Source organism: Moschus berezovskii, chromosome 9 (genome assembly GCF_049115385.1).
Source record: "Moschus berezovskii isolate FMDL1 chromosome 9, NW_MosBer_1.0, whole genome shotgun sequence".
Lineage (NCBI taxonomy): Eukaryota > Metazoa > Chordata > Mammalia > Artiodactyla > Moschidae > Moschus > Moschus berezovskii.
This window is the reverse complement of record NC_142468.1, coordinates 45,092,549-45,112,635: the sequence shown is the minus strand read 5'-3', so window position 1 is coordinate 45,112,635 and position 20,087 is coordinate 45,092,549. Positions and strand designations below refer to the sequence as shown.

The window sequence follows — 20,087 nt, the reverse complement described above, 5'->3', positions numbered from 1 at the left end:
CAGGGCTGGTGCACCGGGATGACCCAGAGGGATGGGATGGGGAGGGAGGTGGGAGGGGGGTTCAGGATGGGGGACACATGTACACCCATGGCTGATTCATGTAGATGTATGGCAAAAACCACCACAATATTGTAAAGTAATTAGCCTCTAATTTAAAAAAAAAAACCAATATGATCCTTGTTGTATTTATGTACATATGTCACACATATACATACTGTGTGCACACACATAACTGTGTCTGGTTTCCCACTCCCTCTCCCTTTTTTGTTTTCTGGAACAAATCATAAACTAAATTGGCGCTGGTTACCTTTTAGGAATAGGAGTGAAGAGATACAAGCTTTTACTTTTCATTTTGTACTTTCCTTAGTTATAATTTTCTAGTCTCTTATTTTTATTATGTGTTATTTTTAAATACTTAAAGAGCTTAAATGAATAAAGAGATTCAGGCTCATTTTTTACTTTCTTCTTTACAAAAAAGAAATGTAATAATTTAATACAGTTGTCCCCTCTTATCCACAGGGATTATGTTCTAGGACCCCCAGTGGATTTCTGAAATGGTGGATAGTACCACATCCTATATAAACTATATTTTTTCATATATAAGATAAAGTTTAATTTATAAATTAGGCACAGTAAGGGATTAACAGCAGTGACTAATGATAAAAGAGAACAATTATAACAACAGTATATTGTAATGAAAGATGGGAATGTAGGTTTTCTCACTCAGAATCTTATACAATTTTAATGCCTTTTCCATCTTAACAAAGCACTTATGCACTGTGCCCCTAAGTTCTGCAGTTTGAGATGTGACAGAAAAACTAACAAGAATTTCTTTTACGTTCTTCACAATTTTGTAGATAGATTTTTTTCTTACCATAGATCATAGTACCCTCAGCTTATGAATTTTTTGCTTTTCTTATTAAATAGAGAACTTTCAAATTTTCATATAAAGGAAGCACTTGCAGCTTCTCTTTGGCATAGATGAACTGCCAGCATCACTACTCTTGCATAGAGGGCTCTTTGTTATTAAGTAAAATGAGGGGGATTGAACACAAGCGCTGTGATGCCCTGATAGTGGATCTGATAATTGCAGTGGCTACTAAGTGACTAGTGGGTGGAACACTCTGGACAAAGGATGAAGATCCCTGTCCTGGGGAGGATGGAGTAGAATAGTGCGAGATTTCATCTTACTTCTCAGAACAACTCACAATTGAAAACATGAATTGTTTGCTTCTGGAATTTTCCATTTAATATTTTTGGACTTCATTTGACCTCGGGTAACTGAAACCGTGGGAAGCAAAACTGCAGGCAAGGGGGGAACAATTGTAAATATTTAAGAAAATTTTTAAAGCAAAGGAAATAAAACCTTTAGAAGAAAAATATCTGAGCTACCCAAGTAATTTTAATAAAAGATACACATTTTTACAGAAGGAAGATTCTGTTTATTTCTTAATATTTTCCGGGTTAACTTTTAAGACGTTGTTATTGGGGAAATTTTAATGTATACATAAAGAGTTATACCCATCTAACACAATCAGCTGTATTAATACTGCACTGTAATAGATTTATATTTTTCATACAAATAATACATAAACAAACAAAAATAATAATAAAACATTTTAAATTATACAGTATCTTGAAAAGTGCACCAAACATGTGAACTAACATGTGCTTAGACATGCAAATGCCTGTTCACGTCTTTGAAAGTTTGCCGTTTGAAGATTTGTATGTAGGGAACTTACTGTATAGATATATTTTGAAGCAAACCCAACAGATCATTTAATCTGTAAATATTGCAACATGCATCTCTAAAAAAATAAAGACTCTAAAAAACATAGCACATATCAATTATAACACATAACACAGTTTTGTGAGTAATCAAATCCTCAGTGTTCAGATTTCCCTGGTTGTCTTATAAAATCTTATACAGTTGATTTGTTTGACCCAAGATCCAGATGAGGCCTGTATCATGTGATTGGTTGAGGTTCCTCTTATGTCAGTTTTGATCCATATTTAGTTACTGCAGCATGCCTCATCACCCCAGTTTATTTGTTTAAAAAAGTCAGATTGTTTGTCCTGTAGTTTCCTGAGTTTTAGATTTTGCTGGTTGTATTGTTTCATTTAATGTTTCCCCCTTCTCTGTTTGTCTGTATTTCCTGTAAATTGGTAAGATTTTAGAGGACTTTAGTAGTTTTTTTGGCAGAAATATTTAATAGATGGGTAGAGCACTTCCACCAGGGAACTCATTTGAAAGTGTTAGTTGCTCAGTTGTGTCCGACTCTTTTTGACCCCATAGGCTGTAGCACGCCAGGCTCCTCTGTCCATGGACTTCTCCAGGCAAGAATACTGGGGTGGGTTACCATTCCATTCTCTAGGGGATCTTTTCATCCAAATGATTGAACCTGGGTCTCCTGAATTGCAGGCAGATTCTTTACCGTCTGAGCCACCAGGGAGACCCCCAGGGAACTCATAGTGTCAGCTTATTTTGCTTTTTGTGGACTTAACAGCTGTCAATGACTGCCATCTACATCCCGTATTTTATTAGTTTTTGTAAAATGATAATATTCTAAGTTTGTCATTTTATCCTTACTTTTTGAGCTGGAATTTTTCTCTAGAGTCCAGTCTCCCTTGGCAATGGCCTGATTACTGAATTCCAGTCGTATACATAGTAAAAGGAATATAAATGTTTGATTCTTCTTCATTTACTAGTTTTCAAAATAATAGCTTGGTTCTCTAGCATCCTAGAAAGATGACCAATTAGCTTTCATTTTTTAATGTTATTTTGAATTTAATTTAATTTAGAGTTGTGTTTTAATCCATTGCAGATTATTATTATGGATGCTCAGATTATCAGAGCCTCTTTAAGTCCTTGAATTTGACATTTTTATTTGATAGTTTCTTTGCTTTCTGGTATGATAAGATGTTTCAGGCTTATCTTATACATCTCCTGCCCAAGACCTGAAATGACCAGTCCTCCAAAGAATCCTGGTTCCTTTTAGTTGGGAGTGATATTTAGACACCACAGCCTGAACACAGGGATCCCCATTGCTACAGGTGTGGCCATTGTTCTTAGGCTATTTCAATGAATGAAGCTAGGAAAAGTTTTCCACCCTGAGATACATGTGTTCATACTGACATTTCTAATTTCAGATATAGAGTTCTGATAACTTCAAAAATGTATATCATGAAAAGCTTGGATTCTTATGACATTAACATAATTATTTGCTGTTTTATAAAATAGTTTCAGAGTAATGATGCAGATATTTTTGTAACAGCATGGTTGCTGAGAACAGTTTAAGCGTTTCATTTTTTCTTTTTTTCAGTTTTTTGTTTTGATGGTATATCTGACTTAGGATGGTCAGTCATATTACTTATTTTTAAGTCACTTTTTAGTTCCTATCTTGTGACTATGGTACCAGCTTGATGCAAAGAATCAGTTGTTTAATTTTGCTTTTATTGTAAATTTTTAAAAAGTAAATTTCCTTTTAGAATTATATAAAACGTTAAGTGGTTTTGAAATAAAATGAAAGTATTTTTAGAGGAATCTATCATCTTTCCTCATCTTTTACCCTGTTTTACCCTCCCTTTTTAGGGGACCAGTTGAAAAAAAATTGTGTATTCTTTTTCTATTAAAAAAAATGTGTGTGTTTATGTGTATAGATGTGTTTTTAATTTTTCTAATTTTTTAGATAAAAGATGGCTTACTATATATACTATTCTGCATCTTCTTTCACTTAATATATTCTGGATATCACAGGGAAATTTTAATTTCAGTTATATTGTGTGGATGTACCGTAGTTTAACTAATCCTGGGTTAATAATTAAGTTTCCTTTATTTTGAGGAAATGCTGACACACTTTATTCTTTTGTAACATAATTGCAAATTAACATCATACCTTGCAATTGTCTCTGTTTGATTTCTATAGTTATCATCAAGTCTTGTAACCCAGTGGTGTTTAGTTTCTACAACTACCTTCGAACTCATCCTTTGCTTATTCGAAGAAATCTTGTCTCCCCTGAAGGAACTTTGGCAACTGTAGGTCTCAAAACTGAGAAGAACTTTGTTGATAAAATTAACCTCATAGAAAGAAAATTATTCTTTACTACAGCAAATGCTCATTTTAAAGTTGGATGCCCTGTTTTAGCCTTGGAGGTACTCTCCAAAATTCCAAAAGTTACCAAAATGTCTGCATTACCCTCAAAAAAAGATCAGCCTGACTTCATTTCTAAAAAGATGGATGATGTACCTTCAGAATCAAAAACTCTGAGTGACACTGATAGAAGTTTTGGCATTGATTGGTCAAATGTCACTTCATCTCAGATTGACTGGAGTCAGCCAGTGGTAAGGATAGAAGAGGAACCTCTTACTCTTGATTGGGGTGAAGAGCATGATAGTGCCTTAGAAGAAGAGGAAGAAGATACTGTTGGTTTAGTAATGAAAAGTACAGATGTCGGGGGAAAAGATAGACAAGAAGATCAGAAAACTCCAGACCCTAACGTGTTATTGACCCCTCAGGAAGAGGATCATCTTGAAGGTGATACTGAAGTTGATGTGATTGCTGAACAACTAAAATTCAGAGCTTGTTTAAAGATCCTTATGACTGAACTAAGAACATTGGCTACCGGTTATGAAGTAGATGGAGGAAAACTCAGATTTCAGCTCTACAACTGGCTTGAAAAGGAAATTGCCGCCTTGCATGAAATATGTAATCATGAATCGGTTATTAAAGAATATGCTAGTAAAATGTATTCCAAAGGAGAGAGTGATCTTCTCGATCAGGAAGAGAAGGTGGACAAACCAGATATTGGCTCCTATGAGCGGCACCAGATAGAAAGGCGGAGACTCCAGGCTAAACGAGAGCACGCGGAAAGACGGAAGTCATGGTTGCACAAGAACCAAGACCTCCTTCGAGTGTTTCTTAGTTACTGTAGCCTCCATGGAGCCCAAGGTGGTGGTCTGGCCTCAGTACGAATGGAGCTCAAATTCTTGCTACAAGAATCACAGCAGGTATCAACCTTAAATTTGTTCTCAGTCTTGGTTATTTAATAATTTCAGTAACTCTTTCATTTACAGTTTTAAAGCTCTTTCTACCAGTTAATTTTAACATGATCAGCTCCTCTATTCATAGAAGCAGATATTTACACTGTGCATACATATTTTTAGACAAAAATTTTGATAAATAGAAGTAGGCTAAAAGCTTGAGAGCACAGCTGTGTCAAACTCATCTGTATACCTTCTGCATCTTGCATAATACCTGGTACGCCAGTTTTTGTAGAATGAGCAAGTACATTAACATATTGCTTTTACTCAAATGTTTACTGCCAGTATTTTTATCATATAACTTTTAATTGCTTTTTTCCGCCTTCATTTTAACCACTTTGGAAAAAATAACCTACTGTCACTTACAGGAAACTACAGTGAAGCAGCTTCAGTCTCCCCTACCACTGCCTACCACTCTACCTCTGCTTTCAGCAAGTATTGCTTCAACAAAAACAGTCATAGCTAATCCTGTATTGTACTTAAATAATCACATCCATGATATACTCTATACTATTGTTCAGATGAAAACACCACCTCATCCCAGTATTGAAGATGTGAAGGTAATGTAAAGTTTATGATCATTTGGTATTATACAGATTGAGAAGGTAAAGAAGTTATACTTCTCTTCTGGTTTGAACTTAGAAGAAATATTTAAAGTATTCTTATTTGCTGCCTTCTGAGTCTGATCAGTTCAAGACTGTTTGTCCAATGAATGTAATTTGAAAGTAAGCATTCTTGAAATTCTGCTGTTTGCCACACTGGATGGAATATTATGCTAAGTAAAATAAATCAGATAGAAAGACAAATACTGTGTGTTATCACTTATATGTGGAATCAAAAAAATAAAACAAATGACTGTATGTAACAAAACAGAAATGGACTCACAGACATAGAAAACAAACAGTGGTTAACACACTGTGCATATGTGTATGGGGGCACGTTAGGGGTAGGGAGTTAAGAGATACAAACAACTAAGTGTAAAATACTTAGTATAAAATAATTAAGCAACAAAGATATAGCGCAGGAAAATATAGCCATTATTTTAGAATTATCTATAAAAATATTGAACCACTATGCTGTACACCTGAATCTAATATAATAGTTTCTTCTTACTTGTGAAAAAGTTACTGTCTTCCTTTAAGACAGGCAGATACTTTTTTGGTAAAAGTTAATTCATTTTCTATACAGTATTCTTACCACATATTCCTTTAGATCCCCATCTTGTTTAAGTGATCATTATGTAGAAATATTTATAACTGTTCCTTACATGCTTGGATATTATGAAAATGTAAGTTCAGAAAGTATCTTGGGGAAAACCATGATTGATTAGAAGTAGTCCCAGCGAAAGTACTCTCATTGCTATCTGCCTGAGGATTTTGTTTTGTTGGAAACTGTTCAGTAGTTCAGGGTAACGAGAATATGGACAGAATTCAGTTCAGTTCAGTCTCTCAGTTGTGTCTGACTCTTCGTGACCCCATGGACAACAGCACACCAGGCCTCCCTGTCTTTCACCAGCTCCTGGAGTTTACTCAAACTCATCTCCATGGAGTCGGTGATGCCATCCAGCCATCTCTTCCTCTTTCATCTTCTTCTCCTCCTGCCTTCAGTCTTTCTCAGCATCAGGGTCTTTTCCAATGAGTCAGCTCTTCACATCAGGTGGCCAAAGTTTTGGAGTTTCAGCTTCAACATCAGTCCTTCTAATGAACACTCAGAACTGATCTCCTTTAGGATGGACTGGTTGGATCTCCTTGCAGTCCAAGGGACTCTCAAGAGTCTTCTCTAACACCACAGTTCAAATGCATCAATTCTTCGGTGCTCAGCCTTCTTTATGGTCCAACTCTCACATCCATACATGATTACTGGAAAAACCATAACCTTGACTAGGCAGACCTTTGTTGGCAAAGTAATGTCTCTGCTTTTTAATAAGCTGTCTAGATTGGTCATAACTTTCCTTCCAAGGAGTAAGCGTCTTTTAATTTCATGACTACAATCACCATCTGCAGTGATTTTGGAGTCCCCCAAAATAAAGTCAGCCAGTGTTTCTACTGTTTCCCCACCTACTTGCCATGAATTGATGGGACCAGATGCCATGATCTTAGTTTTCTGAATGTTGAACTATAAGCCAACTTTTTCACTCTCCTCTTTCACTTTCATCAAAAGGCTCTTTAGTTCTTCACTTTCTGCCATAAGGATGGTGTCATCTGCATATCTGAGGTTATTGATATTTCTCCCAGCAATTTTGATTTCAGCTTGTGCTTCATTCAGCCCAGTGTTTCTCATGATGTACTGTGCATATATGTAATAAGCAGGGTGACAATATACAGAATTAACTACCCCAAATTAAAACTATATCCTATGCTGAAAATGTAAAAGCAAGTAGATGTTAAGAAACCCTAGGGAGGATGGCAGGATCTGGAGAGTTGATCAAACTTCCTCTGTGCTAGCCTAAGTGTATTTGTCCTGTGCTTTTTCCAGTTCCAGTGGCTGATGTCATTTCAGTTCCCCAGCATTTTTTCTTTTAAATTTTCTTGTATGAAATGCACATTCAGTCTCCGGTAGTGTGTGCTTCTGAAGAACTCAAGATTTACTGGTCATATCATCCTATTGCATGCATGCTAAGTCGCTTCAGGTGTGTCCAACTGTTTGCGACTCTGTAGACCGGAGCCCACCAGGCTCCTCTGTCCGTGGGATTTTGCAGACAAGAACACTGGAGTGGGTTGCCATGCCCTCTTCCAGGGGATCTTCCTGACCTGGGGATCGAACCCATGTCTCTTGCATCTCCTGCATTGTCAGGCATGTTCTTTACCACTAGCGCTACCTGGGGAAGCCCCTGTTGAGATTACTTAAATTATTTGATAGGTGAATATGGAAAAGTAGGAAATTCATTCAATGCTTATAATTAAGTTAGCATTTAATTTAATCTAAGTTAACATTTTTAGTTCCTGGAAATTTGGATAAGCTTTGAAAAAGTATGAAACTATTTCTAAGATCCTTTCAGATTTTAAGATTGTATGAGTCAAAGTGTTGATTCAACATGACATTGTAGGTTTTTATATTGATAATTTTTTAAACTATCAAAATTTAAAATTTTCAGACTGCGTTACTTCTAAGTGGATGTCTTGCTTTCTGGAAAATTAACCATTTCACACAGTGATTGATACATTTTCTAAACATTTAATTAAGTCTTAGTGATCAGTTCTTCAGTTTCATCAAGGGGAATTTCATAAGGCAAGTTTAAATAAAAGCTCTGAAAATTATCTGCTAATTTTGGTTCTGTTTTTTTTTGAGTATTACTATTTAAGCTATTCATGAGCAGGCTAGGGCAGTTCCAGCAATGTGAATGTTGACACTTTGCTCAAGGCCTGCAAAACGGCAGGCTCACAGTAACAAATATTTGATAAATATGTGTATAAATCAATTAACTTTGTTGTAAGAATGCATATTAAATTAGGTGTTATTTTAGAAGCTTTAAGGCAGAGTTAGTAGTCTCATGTAGGATCTAGTCTTATTTATGATATTGCTAGTTTCTTGGATATTTTCTGATCTTTAACCTACTGCTGTTTGTAGAAATATTAGTACAAAATGTAATTGTGGTTGTTTTGGTTTTAGGTGCACACACTTCATTCATTAGCGGCATCCCTTTCTGCATCAATTTACCAAGCATTATGTGACAGTCATAGCTACAGGTAAAAAAAAAAAAAAATCACCCAAATAATATTTATACAGCAAAAACATTAAACTGTACCACAGTTATATTAAAGTTCTGCTTCCAAGGGACTGAAAAATCCTGGAATATGACCACCGTGTGTACTTTATAAGAATGAGAAAATAATTGTTTAGCAATCACCTAGTCACAACAGAGACAAATAGAAAATGACGGATAGTAAAGGAAAATTATCATCATCATCTTCTTTTTGTTTTTAAGAAAAGAAGTATTCATTATCCAAAGTAATTTATAATATGAAGTTTTCTAATTTTTTTCTCCCTCAGGAACTATTCCTTTAGCATTAGATTAGTTCCTGTTTGTTTTTCAGTTGAAAGAGGAAAAGCTTTTGAAAAATGATAAAGTACATTCCTAGCATTGAATTAATAAAATCAATTTTACTTACCTATTTCGGTATCAGTCTTTAAAAGTGATATCAACAGATGTAATGGTTTGAATTTTTGTTAAATGTCTAATTGCCTTCATCAGTGTATACTTTATATTGTAATGACCAGGGCAATATAGTAAGAAATTGAATCAGTCAGAAAGATGACCTAGACTTAAATGAATTATGTTAATAAATGAAAAGTTTGTAATATAAATCACATAAAATGTATATTAAACTTGTATCTAGATTTTTTTTTTCTTATAAATTCAGCAGCCTCTTGTGGAAAGACTATTATTGCATAAGGAGTTAACTCTCTCAAAATGGCCTAACTCTGATGTTAGCCTAGTAAGGCCATGTCTAAGTTAACTCTCAAAAGTTGGAAGTGTAAATAAGAAAAAGAGTTTATTTAGTTGACAGAGATCACCTTAATGATCAAAGACAATTTGTTTGATATCTGCTAAGCTAAGTCACTTCAGTCGCATCCGACTCTGTGTGACCCCATAGACGGAAGCCCACCAGGCTCCCCCGTCCCTGGGATTCTCCAGGCAAGAACACTGGAGTGGGTTGCCATTTCCTTCTCTAATGTGTGAAAGTGAAAAGTGAAAGTGAAGTCGCTCAGTCGTGTCCGACCCCTAGCGACCCCACGGACTGCAGCCCACCAGGCTCCTCCATCCATGGGACCTTCCAGGCAAGACTACTGGAGTGGCTTAACAGTCACTGCTTAAAATGGTGCCAGATGAGAATCCAAATACATTTTGTTTAAATATATCTTTTCTAGTTCTTAGGCTGTGATTGACTCTCGGAGAAGTCAGATTTATTTTCTTCTTTTGTGTTTCCCCCACTCCATAAAGATGAGGAAAGTAAATATTTGGGCATATTTGACTTTAGGATTAGGTTTTTCTAAAATAGTTTCCTGCAGATTTTAGTTGACCTTTTAATTCAGAATTGAGCTTGCACAACTTGGCAGGACTAAGAAATGCAACAAAATAGTTGCTGAAACTTTCTGTTATTCCTGGTACCAACAGTAATCTCCTTACAGCAGACTTTTAAAATACAAATAAGTGAATATGGAAAAGATTTTTAAGTTTTAAGCGGCATTTGGGAAAGGTTTTAAAGACTAAATGTCATCTGCCCAAATAGAACATTTGGTATTTTGTTTTAAAAAACTATCAATAAATATTTGTAACTAATTTTAAAAACTTTCTGAAATAAGTTATTATTGGAACATTGAATTCAGTTTTAAGAGTTTTGTTTTTGCTACAGTTATTCAGAGGGAGGATAAAGGGAGGAGGGAGATGGGAGGGAGGTTCAGGAGGGGGAACTTATGTAAACCCGGGGCAAATTCATATCAATGTATGGCAAAACCAACCAATATAATATTGTAAAATAATTTGCCTCCAATAAAAAATAAATTAATTACCTAAAAAGAAAAAAAAGACAGTATGCAGTCTAGGCACAATAGGTCTGTCCTGTGACTGCTTTAGCAGTATTTCATCTTTAAAAAAAAAAAAAAAGTGTGTTTAAGGTATATTTGCTTATTACCTTTGTGGACGATAAATAATGGAATTTTGTTTGGTTCGGCAGTCAAACAGAAGGAAACCAATTTACAGGAATGGCTTATCAAGGGCTTCTTTTAAGTGATCGTCGAAGACTAAGGACAGAAAGCATTGAAGAACATGCAACACCAAATTCTTCTCCTGCTCAATGGCCCGGTGAGAACTTGAGTGCTGTTTTATTTTTGTATAAATTTTCTATTTGGAAACTCCTTTTTACAAAACTACTAACTGGTTCCCTGATGGTTATTGTTTGTGGATTTGGTGAATCACTTTTTATTTGTTTGTTTTTGATGATATTTTCTGCCATGGATTAACAGAGGAGCCTGGTAGGCTGCAGTCCATGGGGTCACTAAGAGTTGGATATGACTAGGCGACTTCACTTTCACGCATTGGAGAAGGAAATGAGAACCCACTCCAGTGTTCTTGCCTAGAGAATCCCAGGGACGGGGGAGCCTGGTGGGCTGCCATCTATGGGGTCGCACAGAGTCGGACACGACTGATGCTACTTAGCAGCAGTAGCAGCAGGAATTTTAAGTACTGTAATGTTGTCTGAAGATTCAGAAAGTTAAGGCTTCAAAAACCAGCTGTGCTGACTAGCATAAAAAAAGCAAGGTTTCACATCTTTCCCAAGGGTGAGCACAATTGTGTTTCTTATCCTTAGACATCCTGAGTTAGAGTCTTAGAGAGCCAGTATCATGCAGGTTTTTTCACAGATGTATCAGAATACAGTTATTCTCAAGAGTGTCGGTATATATGTAGGACAGGAGTGACCGCCCTGTGACACATGTCATGGTGTCTGCCAGTCCTTTTCCTCTGGTTAGTGCTTTCTCACTCTCAGTTATTTCAAACCTCTGCTCTCAACATCCTTTCTTCATTTGCCATGTCATTTAATTGTTACTGTAGTTTTATAAATTTCTACTCTTAATCTATATCTATGATTACATGTTAATGATCTTTGTAAAGAGGGGCAGTAGAGGAAGTGACAGACTCAGAGTGTGTATTTAAAATTCTTTTATACATAAGTTTCTCAAAACATTGTTGTTTTGACTTTTTATTGAAGTAATTTCAAACTTGTAAAAGTTTCAAAAATGGTACAAAGAATTTTTATATAATCTTCACCCAAATTTCCCAGTGTAGACATTTTACCATACTTGCCTTATCGTTCATTCCTCCTCTCCCCCTTATTGTGTGTCTGTGTGGATATATGTATAATTTTCTCTGAAATATTTGAGGATAAGTTGTAGACATGATGCCCCTTTATACATATCAGTCTATCTTTCCTAAAAATAGGCATTCTCTTATTAAACATAGCATTGTTACCAAAATTTAGGACATGTTAGGAAATTCAGCATCTTAATATTGATACAGTGCTGTTGTCTAACCTGTAGGGTTTCTTTTTTTGACAGTTTCACCTATCATCTCACTGAGGTCTTCCATGTTGTATTCTTAGTTGTATTGTCTCATGAATCTCCTCTAATACGCAGTCCTCCTTTCTTTGTCTCTCATGACTTTGACACTTTCAAAGAGTACTAGCCATTATTTTTTAGCATGTTCTTATGTTTGGGTTTTTCTGATGTTAGATTCAGGTTATGAAGAGAGATTGTACCCTTTACAGTGCAGAATAGCAAGAGGCACATGATGCCACTTTGGTCCCAGCACTGGTACCATTAACTTTGACGACTTTGTGTAGTAGTTTCTGCCAGATTTCTCCTATGTAAAATTATTCTCCTTTGCAATTCATAAGTATCTTTTGAAGACAGTGTTTGAGGATTGTGTAAAATGTCATACTTTTACCTGCTAATTATAACGTTCAGTGATGACTCCTGCCTGAATGAAATATAGCTGTGGAGATTACTCGGTGGTGATTTTCTAATTCTATGCTTCCTTCTACTTATTAGTTGAAATTGTGCTCTAAGGAAGAGCTTTCTCTTCTTTTTGTTTATTATTTCAGTGTGGATGGATGGATTCTTGTTTTATTCTGTAGGTTATAAACCATTTCTATCATTTATTTTGTTGTTCAAACTATGGATGGAGATTTAGTCACTAAGTCGTGTCCGACTCTTGTGACCCCGTGGACTATAGCCCACCAGTCTTCTCTGTCCATGGGAATTTCCAGACAAGAATACTCAAGTGGTTTGCCATTTCCTTCTCCAGGGGATCTTCCTGGCTCTGCAATTGAACCCAGAATCTCCTGTTTTGCAGAAGATGTAAGAGATCTGGGTTCAGTCCCTGGGTTGGAAAGATCACCTGGAGAAGAAAATGGGACCCCGTTCCAGTTTTCTTGCCTGGTAAATCCCATGGACAGAGGAACCTGGTGGGTTACAGTCCATAGGGTCGCAGAGTTGAACATGACTGAAGCAACTGAGCATGCATGCATACGTGGACTAAAACTATGGATATATATATCTCCATGTGTGTATATTGATACTATATATATAGTATAATATAGATACATAATTGTGGGTTAATTGCAGATTTGGGTTTGTTTCCCTTCTGGAGCTTTATGCTGATATACTTCTTTTAATATTATATACTCTTACAGGTGTGAGTTCACTTATTAATCTCTTGAATTCAGCCCAAGATGAAGACCAGCCAAAATTGAATATTTTGTTGTGTGAGGCTGTTGTCGCTGTGTACTTAAGTTTATTGATACATGCTCTTGCCACCAATTCCTCCAATGAATTGTTTCGACTTGCAGCCCACCCATTAAACAACAGAATGTGGGCTGCTGTTTTTGGAGGAGGTGTGAAACTTGTTGTGAAGCCTCAGAGACAATCTGAAAATATTTCAGGTAAGATAAATTTGATAACAATAATGTATATAAGTATAAATAGTTTCTTATATGAAAATTAAAGTTTTTTTAATGTTTTAAGAATTTTTGTTTTGAAAATCAGTGATATTTAATGTGTAATCACTCTTAGAATAATAACTAATCTCATATTAGAATAAAGAGTACAGTTTCAGTTTAACATTTTTTGATAAATTTGAAAAGAATAAAAAAGAAAAAAGGAAAGGTAAAGTTAAGTGAGGAGATAGTGTTGAGGAATGAGGTCATGGAAAAGGATAGTTTTTATTTTTTATAGTTTATTATGGTGATTTTGAGTTTATAAAAGCTTTCTTAATAAGTTTTGGTCATTATCATAAATAACTGGGCTAAAATTTTTGGACTTTCCTTACTGCACAAAATTGAGTTAGATCTGAACTCATTGCCATGATATATAGGCATACATAATAAAACACTCAAGGTTTGTTGATTGAAGTAAGTAAAAGCATTAAGGGTGTTATCTGTAACATAGCATGAAAAGTTAAAGATTTCTTAACTGTGGAATAGGAAGCTAATTTGTATCCTAGTCAGTATTCTTTAGAACTTTCTTTAGCAATGTGTTTGTTTAAAAGGTAAAAATATTAATTGAGAATTTTTTTTTGCCACCCACATTCTTTTCTCAGCTTTTAAGATATCACACTTATTTTTTAAAAGTTTTTTAGAAAGTTTTTAAGTAGAGAAGATTTAGATAAATCCTCATAGTTCTTACAGAGTATACCAGTGGTTGGCTTCAGATTAAGTTCATGATCATACTCAGGCTGTTCCAATCATGCACATGGTTTTTGAATTCTATTTTCGGTGCTCTTTTTTTTTTCTTATGGATGAGAATATATTTTTAGTCCACTTTTTAAGATGGTAGGTTGGTAAGATATAGACTGATGCCATGGGAACGTTCTCTACCTTGGTGCTGTAACACAGAAATTGCCTGTCTTAATTCATCCATAGAAATGGTCATGTTCCAGATGATGAGATAGTGGCTCAGAGAACCACTAGCTAAAGGCACAGGTTCTAACCTGTGTCCTCAGTGCCCAAGATCGAATCAAATGAATAAGTTCCCATGTAAGTCAAAGTAAGGGAGATGATCTTACTGACTCCCATTGTCTCCACTCCTGTTACATATGGATGACTCATCTGCATCTTCCTATCCAGTTGTAATCCACTGTAAATTTAAAAGTTTTCCTCCCAGATCACTTATTTTCTCTTCCTGAGTTTTCTATTATTATTTCATGGTAATTCACTCATCAAATCATCATGCTTAAACCTCTGAGGACATATTCACGTTTACATTCACTTACACCTGCCATATGCTAGGCTTTTGGGATATGGTGAACAAAACAGACAGACTCCCTATTTTCATGAAGCTTACACCTAGTAGAGGTAAACACACAATTAACAAATGATAGTATTTCAGGTATGGTAAGAACTACAATAAAAATATAACGGAGTGAGTAGACAGAGAATGATGAGGGAAAAGGGGGTGGGAAGAGTTTAGTTAGGGTGGTCAGAAGACACATTTCTGAATAGATGACAGTTGATCAGAGTCCTGGGGAAGTCAGGGATCAGATTGTGCAGATACCTGGGGCCAGAGCATTTCAGGCAGACGGAGAAGTGAGTGCAAAAGTCATGAGGTTGGACTAATTTGACTTTTTCCAGGAACTGTCATGCTGGCCAGATGGCTATCCTGAGCCAGGGAGTGTAGTCAGAGATGAGATAAGTAACTGGGAGCAAGGTCACTTAGGGCTTCATGGGTCATTTATTATCACTGCTGTTCTAAAGGAAGGTAGGAAACTACTGGAGGGTTTTAAGCAGAAGAATGATGTAATCTGATTTAGATGTTCAAAAGACCCACTCTAACTGCTGTGTGGAAAATAGTCTGTGTGAGAGAATAAAAGTAGGGAGCCCATGTGGGACGCTGCACGAATAGCCCACTTAAAAGATAATTGTGAAGAATAAATTTGAATCAGTTCCAGTGAGGTGGATGAACCTAGAGCCTATTATACATAGTGAAGTAAGTCAGAGAAAAACAAATATAGTATATTAACACATATGTATGGAATCTAGAAAAATGCTATTGCTGAACCTATTTCCAGGGAAGGAATGGAGATGCAGATGTAGAGAATGGACTTGTGGACACAATGGGGGAGGGGGAGAGTGGAATAAATAGAGAAAGTAACACCAACATATATACACTATCAGGTGTAAGATGGATAGCTGGTGAGAAGTTGCTGTGTAGTACAGGGAGCCCACTCTGGTGTTCTGTGATGACCTGGAGGGATGGGGTAGGGGGAGGCTAGGGAGGGGAGGGGATGTATGTATAATTATGGCTGATGTGCGTTGTTGTGTGGCTGAAACCAACACAGCATTGTAAAAATTAAAAAAAAAACAACAACAAAAGTCTTCTCCCAAAAGAAAGATAGTTGTGGGTTACCATCAAGAGTGAATGGATAAACAAAATGTGGTATATAAGTACAATGGAACGTAATTCAGCATAAAAAAGAGTGAATATTAACACATGCTATAACCAGCATGAACCTTAAAAATATGATGCTCAGTTTAAGAAGTCAGACACTAAAGGTCACACAGTGTGTGCTTCCATTTATATGAAATATTCAGAATAGGTAAATCCGTAGAGACAGAAAGCATATTGGTGGTTGCCATGGGCTAGGGGGAGGGAGGAATGGGGAGTGATTGTTTGATTAGTGTGGGGTTTTCATTTGGTGTGGTAAGAACGCTTTGCAACTAGATAGGGATGTTGGTTGCACAACAGTATGAATGTACTAAGTGCCACTGAACTGTACATTGTAAAATGGTTAATTTTGTGTAAATTCCACCTCAATTAAAAAAAGATAAAAGTGGTGTAGCCTAGTGATGGACAGAGTGAAAAGTGGTCATGTTCGTCAAAGAGAACTTGAGATAGAATTATTATTTTCTGTGACAGGGAGCCCCAGGAGAGGACCAGGCTGACTTCTTCCTGGCTATCTCATAACCAATTAGTCCTGAATCCTTTTGATATTCCTTTTATGTATTTCTTACATCTAACCCTTCCTTTCGGTCTTTACCACCCACTGTACTAGTTCAGGCCGTTCCATCCTCATTGATTGTGCAGACTTTGCCTCATCGCGTGCCTCATTCAAGATGCCTTCATGAGAATGGCCCACAGGATGAGCCCCCAGCTTTCTACCCACAGGCTAGTCCATGCCTAACTCTAGACTATCCTTGTTACTCCCTCCCTGACTGCCTGTCTCGCAAAAGAAAGTTATTCCTCATTTAGCCAAGCCATTGATCATTTGTTTCTGCTGTCAACTTCCTCTTTTCACATTGAGCCTCTGCTTTTCTTTTAAGGCATGCTTTATAGAGTCCCTTGTACTGCAAGGAGATCCAACCAGTCCATTCTAAAGGAGATCAATCCTGGGTGTTCATTGGAGGGACTGATGCTAAAGCTGAAACTGCAATACTTTGGCCACCTCATGCGACGAGTTGACTCACTGGAAAAGACTCTGATGCTGGGAAAGGTTGGGGGCGGGAGGAGAAGGGGACGACAGAGAATGAGATGGCTGGATGGCATCACCGACTCTGAGGACATGAGTTTGAGTGAACTCCGGGAGTTGGTGATGGACAGGGAGGCCTGGCGTGCTGTGATTCATGGGGTCGCAGAGAGTCGGAAACGACTGAGCGACTGAACTGAACTGAACTTATATCCTACATATTCATTCAGTGACTCTTTCTTGAACAGCATCTTTACTACTTGTTGAATATATGTCATTTATTTGATACATTGTATATAGAATTGCTTGAATCCTTATTCTGTATATTAATGGCACATAGGCTGCTTCATTGCAAATTAATCTTTTATAGCTCTGTCATGATTGCTGGAAAACTGATGCAGTGACTAGAAAAGTTTACAAGCACAGATACAAGTAATTTAGTGTAAACTAAAAACATGGCAAGAATGTTCTTTTCAAGGCTGAAAAGAAAGGTTAACTCTTTGAATTAATAATGGAAAATAAGAATGGGATTTTTTTTTCCTGTCTTTAAATTCAGCACCTCCTGTTCCTTCTGAAGATATAGATAAACACCGTAGGAGGTTTAACATGCGAATGCTGGTCCCTGGAAGACCTGTAAAGGACACTACCCCACCACCTGTGCCTACAGAAAGACCATCTTACAAAGAAAAGTTTATTCCTCCTGAACTTAGTATGTGGGATTATTTTGTTGCAAAGGTAAGGGGCCTGCAGAACATATGCTTTATGTGTTTCTGTTTGTCTCACATAGGAATGATGGGGCAGCTTCTGGGTTGAATCACCATAGTTTAGACATTTCATCTCTCAATTCCAGAAGCTGAATGATCATTCAGGAATGATCAGACACTTGATATGGTTGAGATAAATTAAAATCATATGGGACTTAGGTATAAACCAGAACTCAGTTTACTAACATATAATCAGCATCATCCTTTTCTAGGGACTGGAATACTTGTATCTAGCATCCCTTCTGATTGTCAGTAGTTACCTTGGTCAGCATGAAATTAGAGCAGGAGATGGTGGATGGATATTTGAGAGTTTCATCAGACCATGGGTTTCATGGGGCCCCATGACATAGCTGGAGAAGGAAATGGCAACCCACTCCAGTGTTCTTGCCTGGAGAATCCCAGGGACGGGGGAGCCTGGTGGGCTGCCGTCTGTGGGGTCGTACAGAGTCAGACACGACTGAAGCGACTTAGCAGCAGCAGCAGCATGACATAGCTATTCCTCCAAAGCAGAGGGAACTTCTCTGGGGATCAGAATACTCATAGTGACTAGATCCTACATAGTCCCATTTTGTACAGTGCTGGGTGGGTGCTTTTCTGTACTTGGTTTTTTGAGCATTTCACATTCTATTGATAGGTTTCCTTCTTTACCTCTGTTGCATTATAATTCTTCCCACTCCCAAGATTGTTTGGGAGCAAATCTAAACATGAAATTTCACTCATAAATGTTTCATTATGTATTTTTTAAAAAGAAGGGTTTTGAATCAGTAACACATGAGCATTCTCTCTCTCTCACACAGACACGCACATAAACACACACTCACATTTATATACACACACATTCACACATGGTTCTTTACTATCAAGTATCCAGAGAATGTTCACACTTTCCCCCGTTATACCTTAAATGTTTTTGAACGGTTGGTTTGTTAAATCAGGATCCAGAATGATTCATATATTACAGTTGGTTGATATGTCTTAAGTCTCTTTTAATCTGTAGGTTCTACCCCCACCTCACTTTGTTAAATTTACCCCTGCCCCTTTTTTGCCCCAAAATTTGTCATTTAAAATTTTTCAGCAGCTTGCTGATGGCATCCCCGTGTTCCTCTGATTTTCTGTTTTTCTGTAAAGTGAGAGTTAAATTTAGAGACATTATCACATTCCTTTCTGATTAGATAGGGAAAAGGGAGTAGAGATTACTTCATAGGTGGTTTTGTGTATTTCCACCAGGAAGCATTCTTTTTTGGGATGTTAATTGATGATCTTTGCCTGAATCCATTATCGTAAATTTGGGGAGTTTTAGTTATTTGCTGACATACTTCCTTATTCATCCTATTTGGTTAACCTGAAGTGCATTTTGAAAGAGAAATACAGAATAAATGCTTTATTCTTTGCTTTTTGTACCAGTTTTCAAAATGATGAGTTGATTCTCTAGCATCCTTCAGAGGAAGCAAGTGCTTTTGTTATTATGGATTTAAACATGTTTTATGTATTGAATATTTTAATCCACTGCAGTTATCCTGTGTAAACATTTTATATTTTGATCCCAAATTAGAGAAAGTACCTCCGTGAATAGATGCATTTTATAAAACTGAGATTTTTATAATTCTGGAAGCAAGTTAAATTTCCTCATCAAGTATCCAGCTATTTCAAATGTCAAGGGCTTGAAGCAAGGATCTGCTGGAAATTTTATAATGCAAATCAAAACTCCAATGATGTATCATCTCACACCAGTCTGAATGGCTATCATCAAAAAGTCTACAAACAATGAGCACTGGAGAGAGTGTGGAGAAAAGGGGACCCTCCTACACTCTTAGTGGGACTGTCAGTTGGCCACTATAGAGAAACAGTATCCCTTAAGAAACTAGGAATAAAACTACCATATGACCCAACAGTCCCACTACTGGGCATATACCCTGAGAAAACCATAATTGAAAAAGATACATGTACCCCAGTGTTCACTGCAGCACTACTTATGATAGCCAGGACATGGAAGCAACCAAGGTATCCATCGACAGATGAATGGATAAAGAAGTTGTGGTACATATATACGATGGAATATTACTTAGTCATAAAAAGGAACACATGCAAGTCAGTTCCAGTGAGGTAGATGGACCTAGAGCCTATTTTACAGTGTGAAATAGGTCAGAAAGAGAAAAATATCTTGTATTAATGCGTGTATATGGAATCTAGAAAGATGTTACTGATGAACCTATTTGCAGGCCAGCAGTGTCTCCATTGTTTCCATAGAGAATGGTCTTGTGGACGCAGTGAATGAAGAAGAGGGTAGAATGAATGGAGAGAGTAGTATTGAAACATATTACCATAT

At 36.7% G+C, this 20,087-nt stretch overlaps 1 protein-coding gene across 1 annotated transcript in view; it reads left to right on the top strand.

The window, feature by feature from the left end:
• Window positions 1–20,087, top strand: part of DMXL2 (Dmx like 2) — a 163,820-nt gene that overhangs the window by 124,281 nt on the left and 19,452 nt on the right. The window contains exons 24-29 of the mRNA XM_055436246.2: window positions 3,927–5,008; window positions 5,410–5,601; window positions 8,651–8,727; window positions 10,717–10,844; window positions 13,231–13,479; window positions 17,554–17,732. Coding sequence (XP_055292221.2) covers window positions 3,927–5,008; window positions 5,410–5,601; window positions 8,651–8,727; window positions 10,717–10,844; window positions 13,231–13,479; window positions 17,554–17,732 — 1,907 coding nt within the window. The remainder of the gene's footprint in view (window positions 1–3,926; window positions 5,009–5,409; window positions 5,602–8,650; window positions 8,728–10,716; window positions 10,845–13,230; window positions 13,480–17,553; window positions 17,733–20,087) is intronic.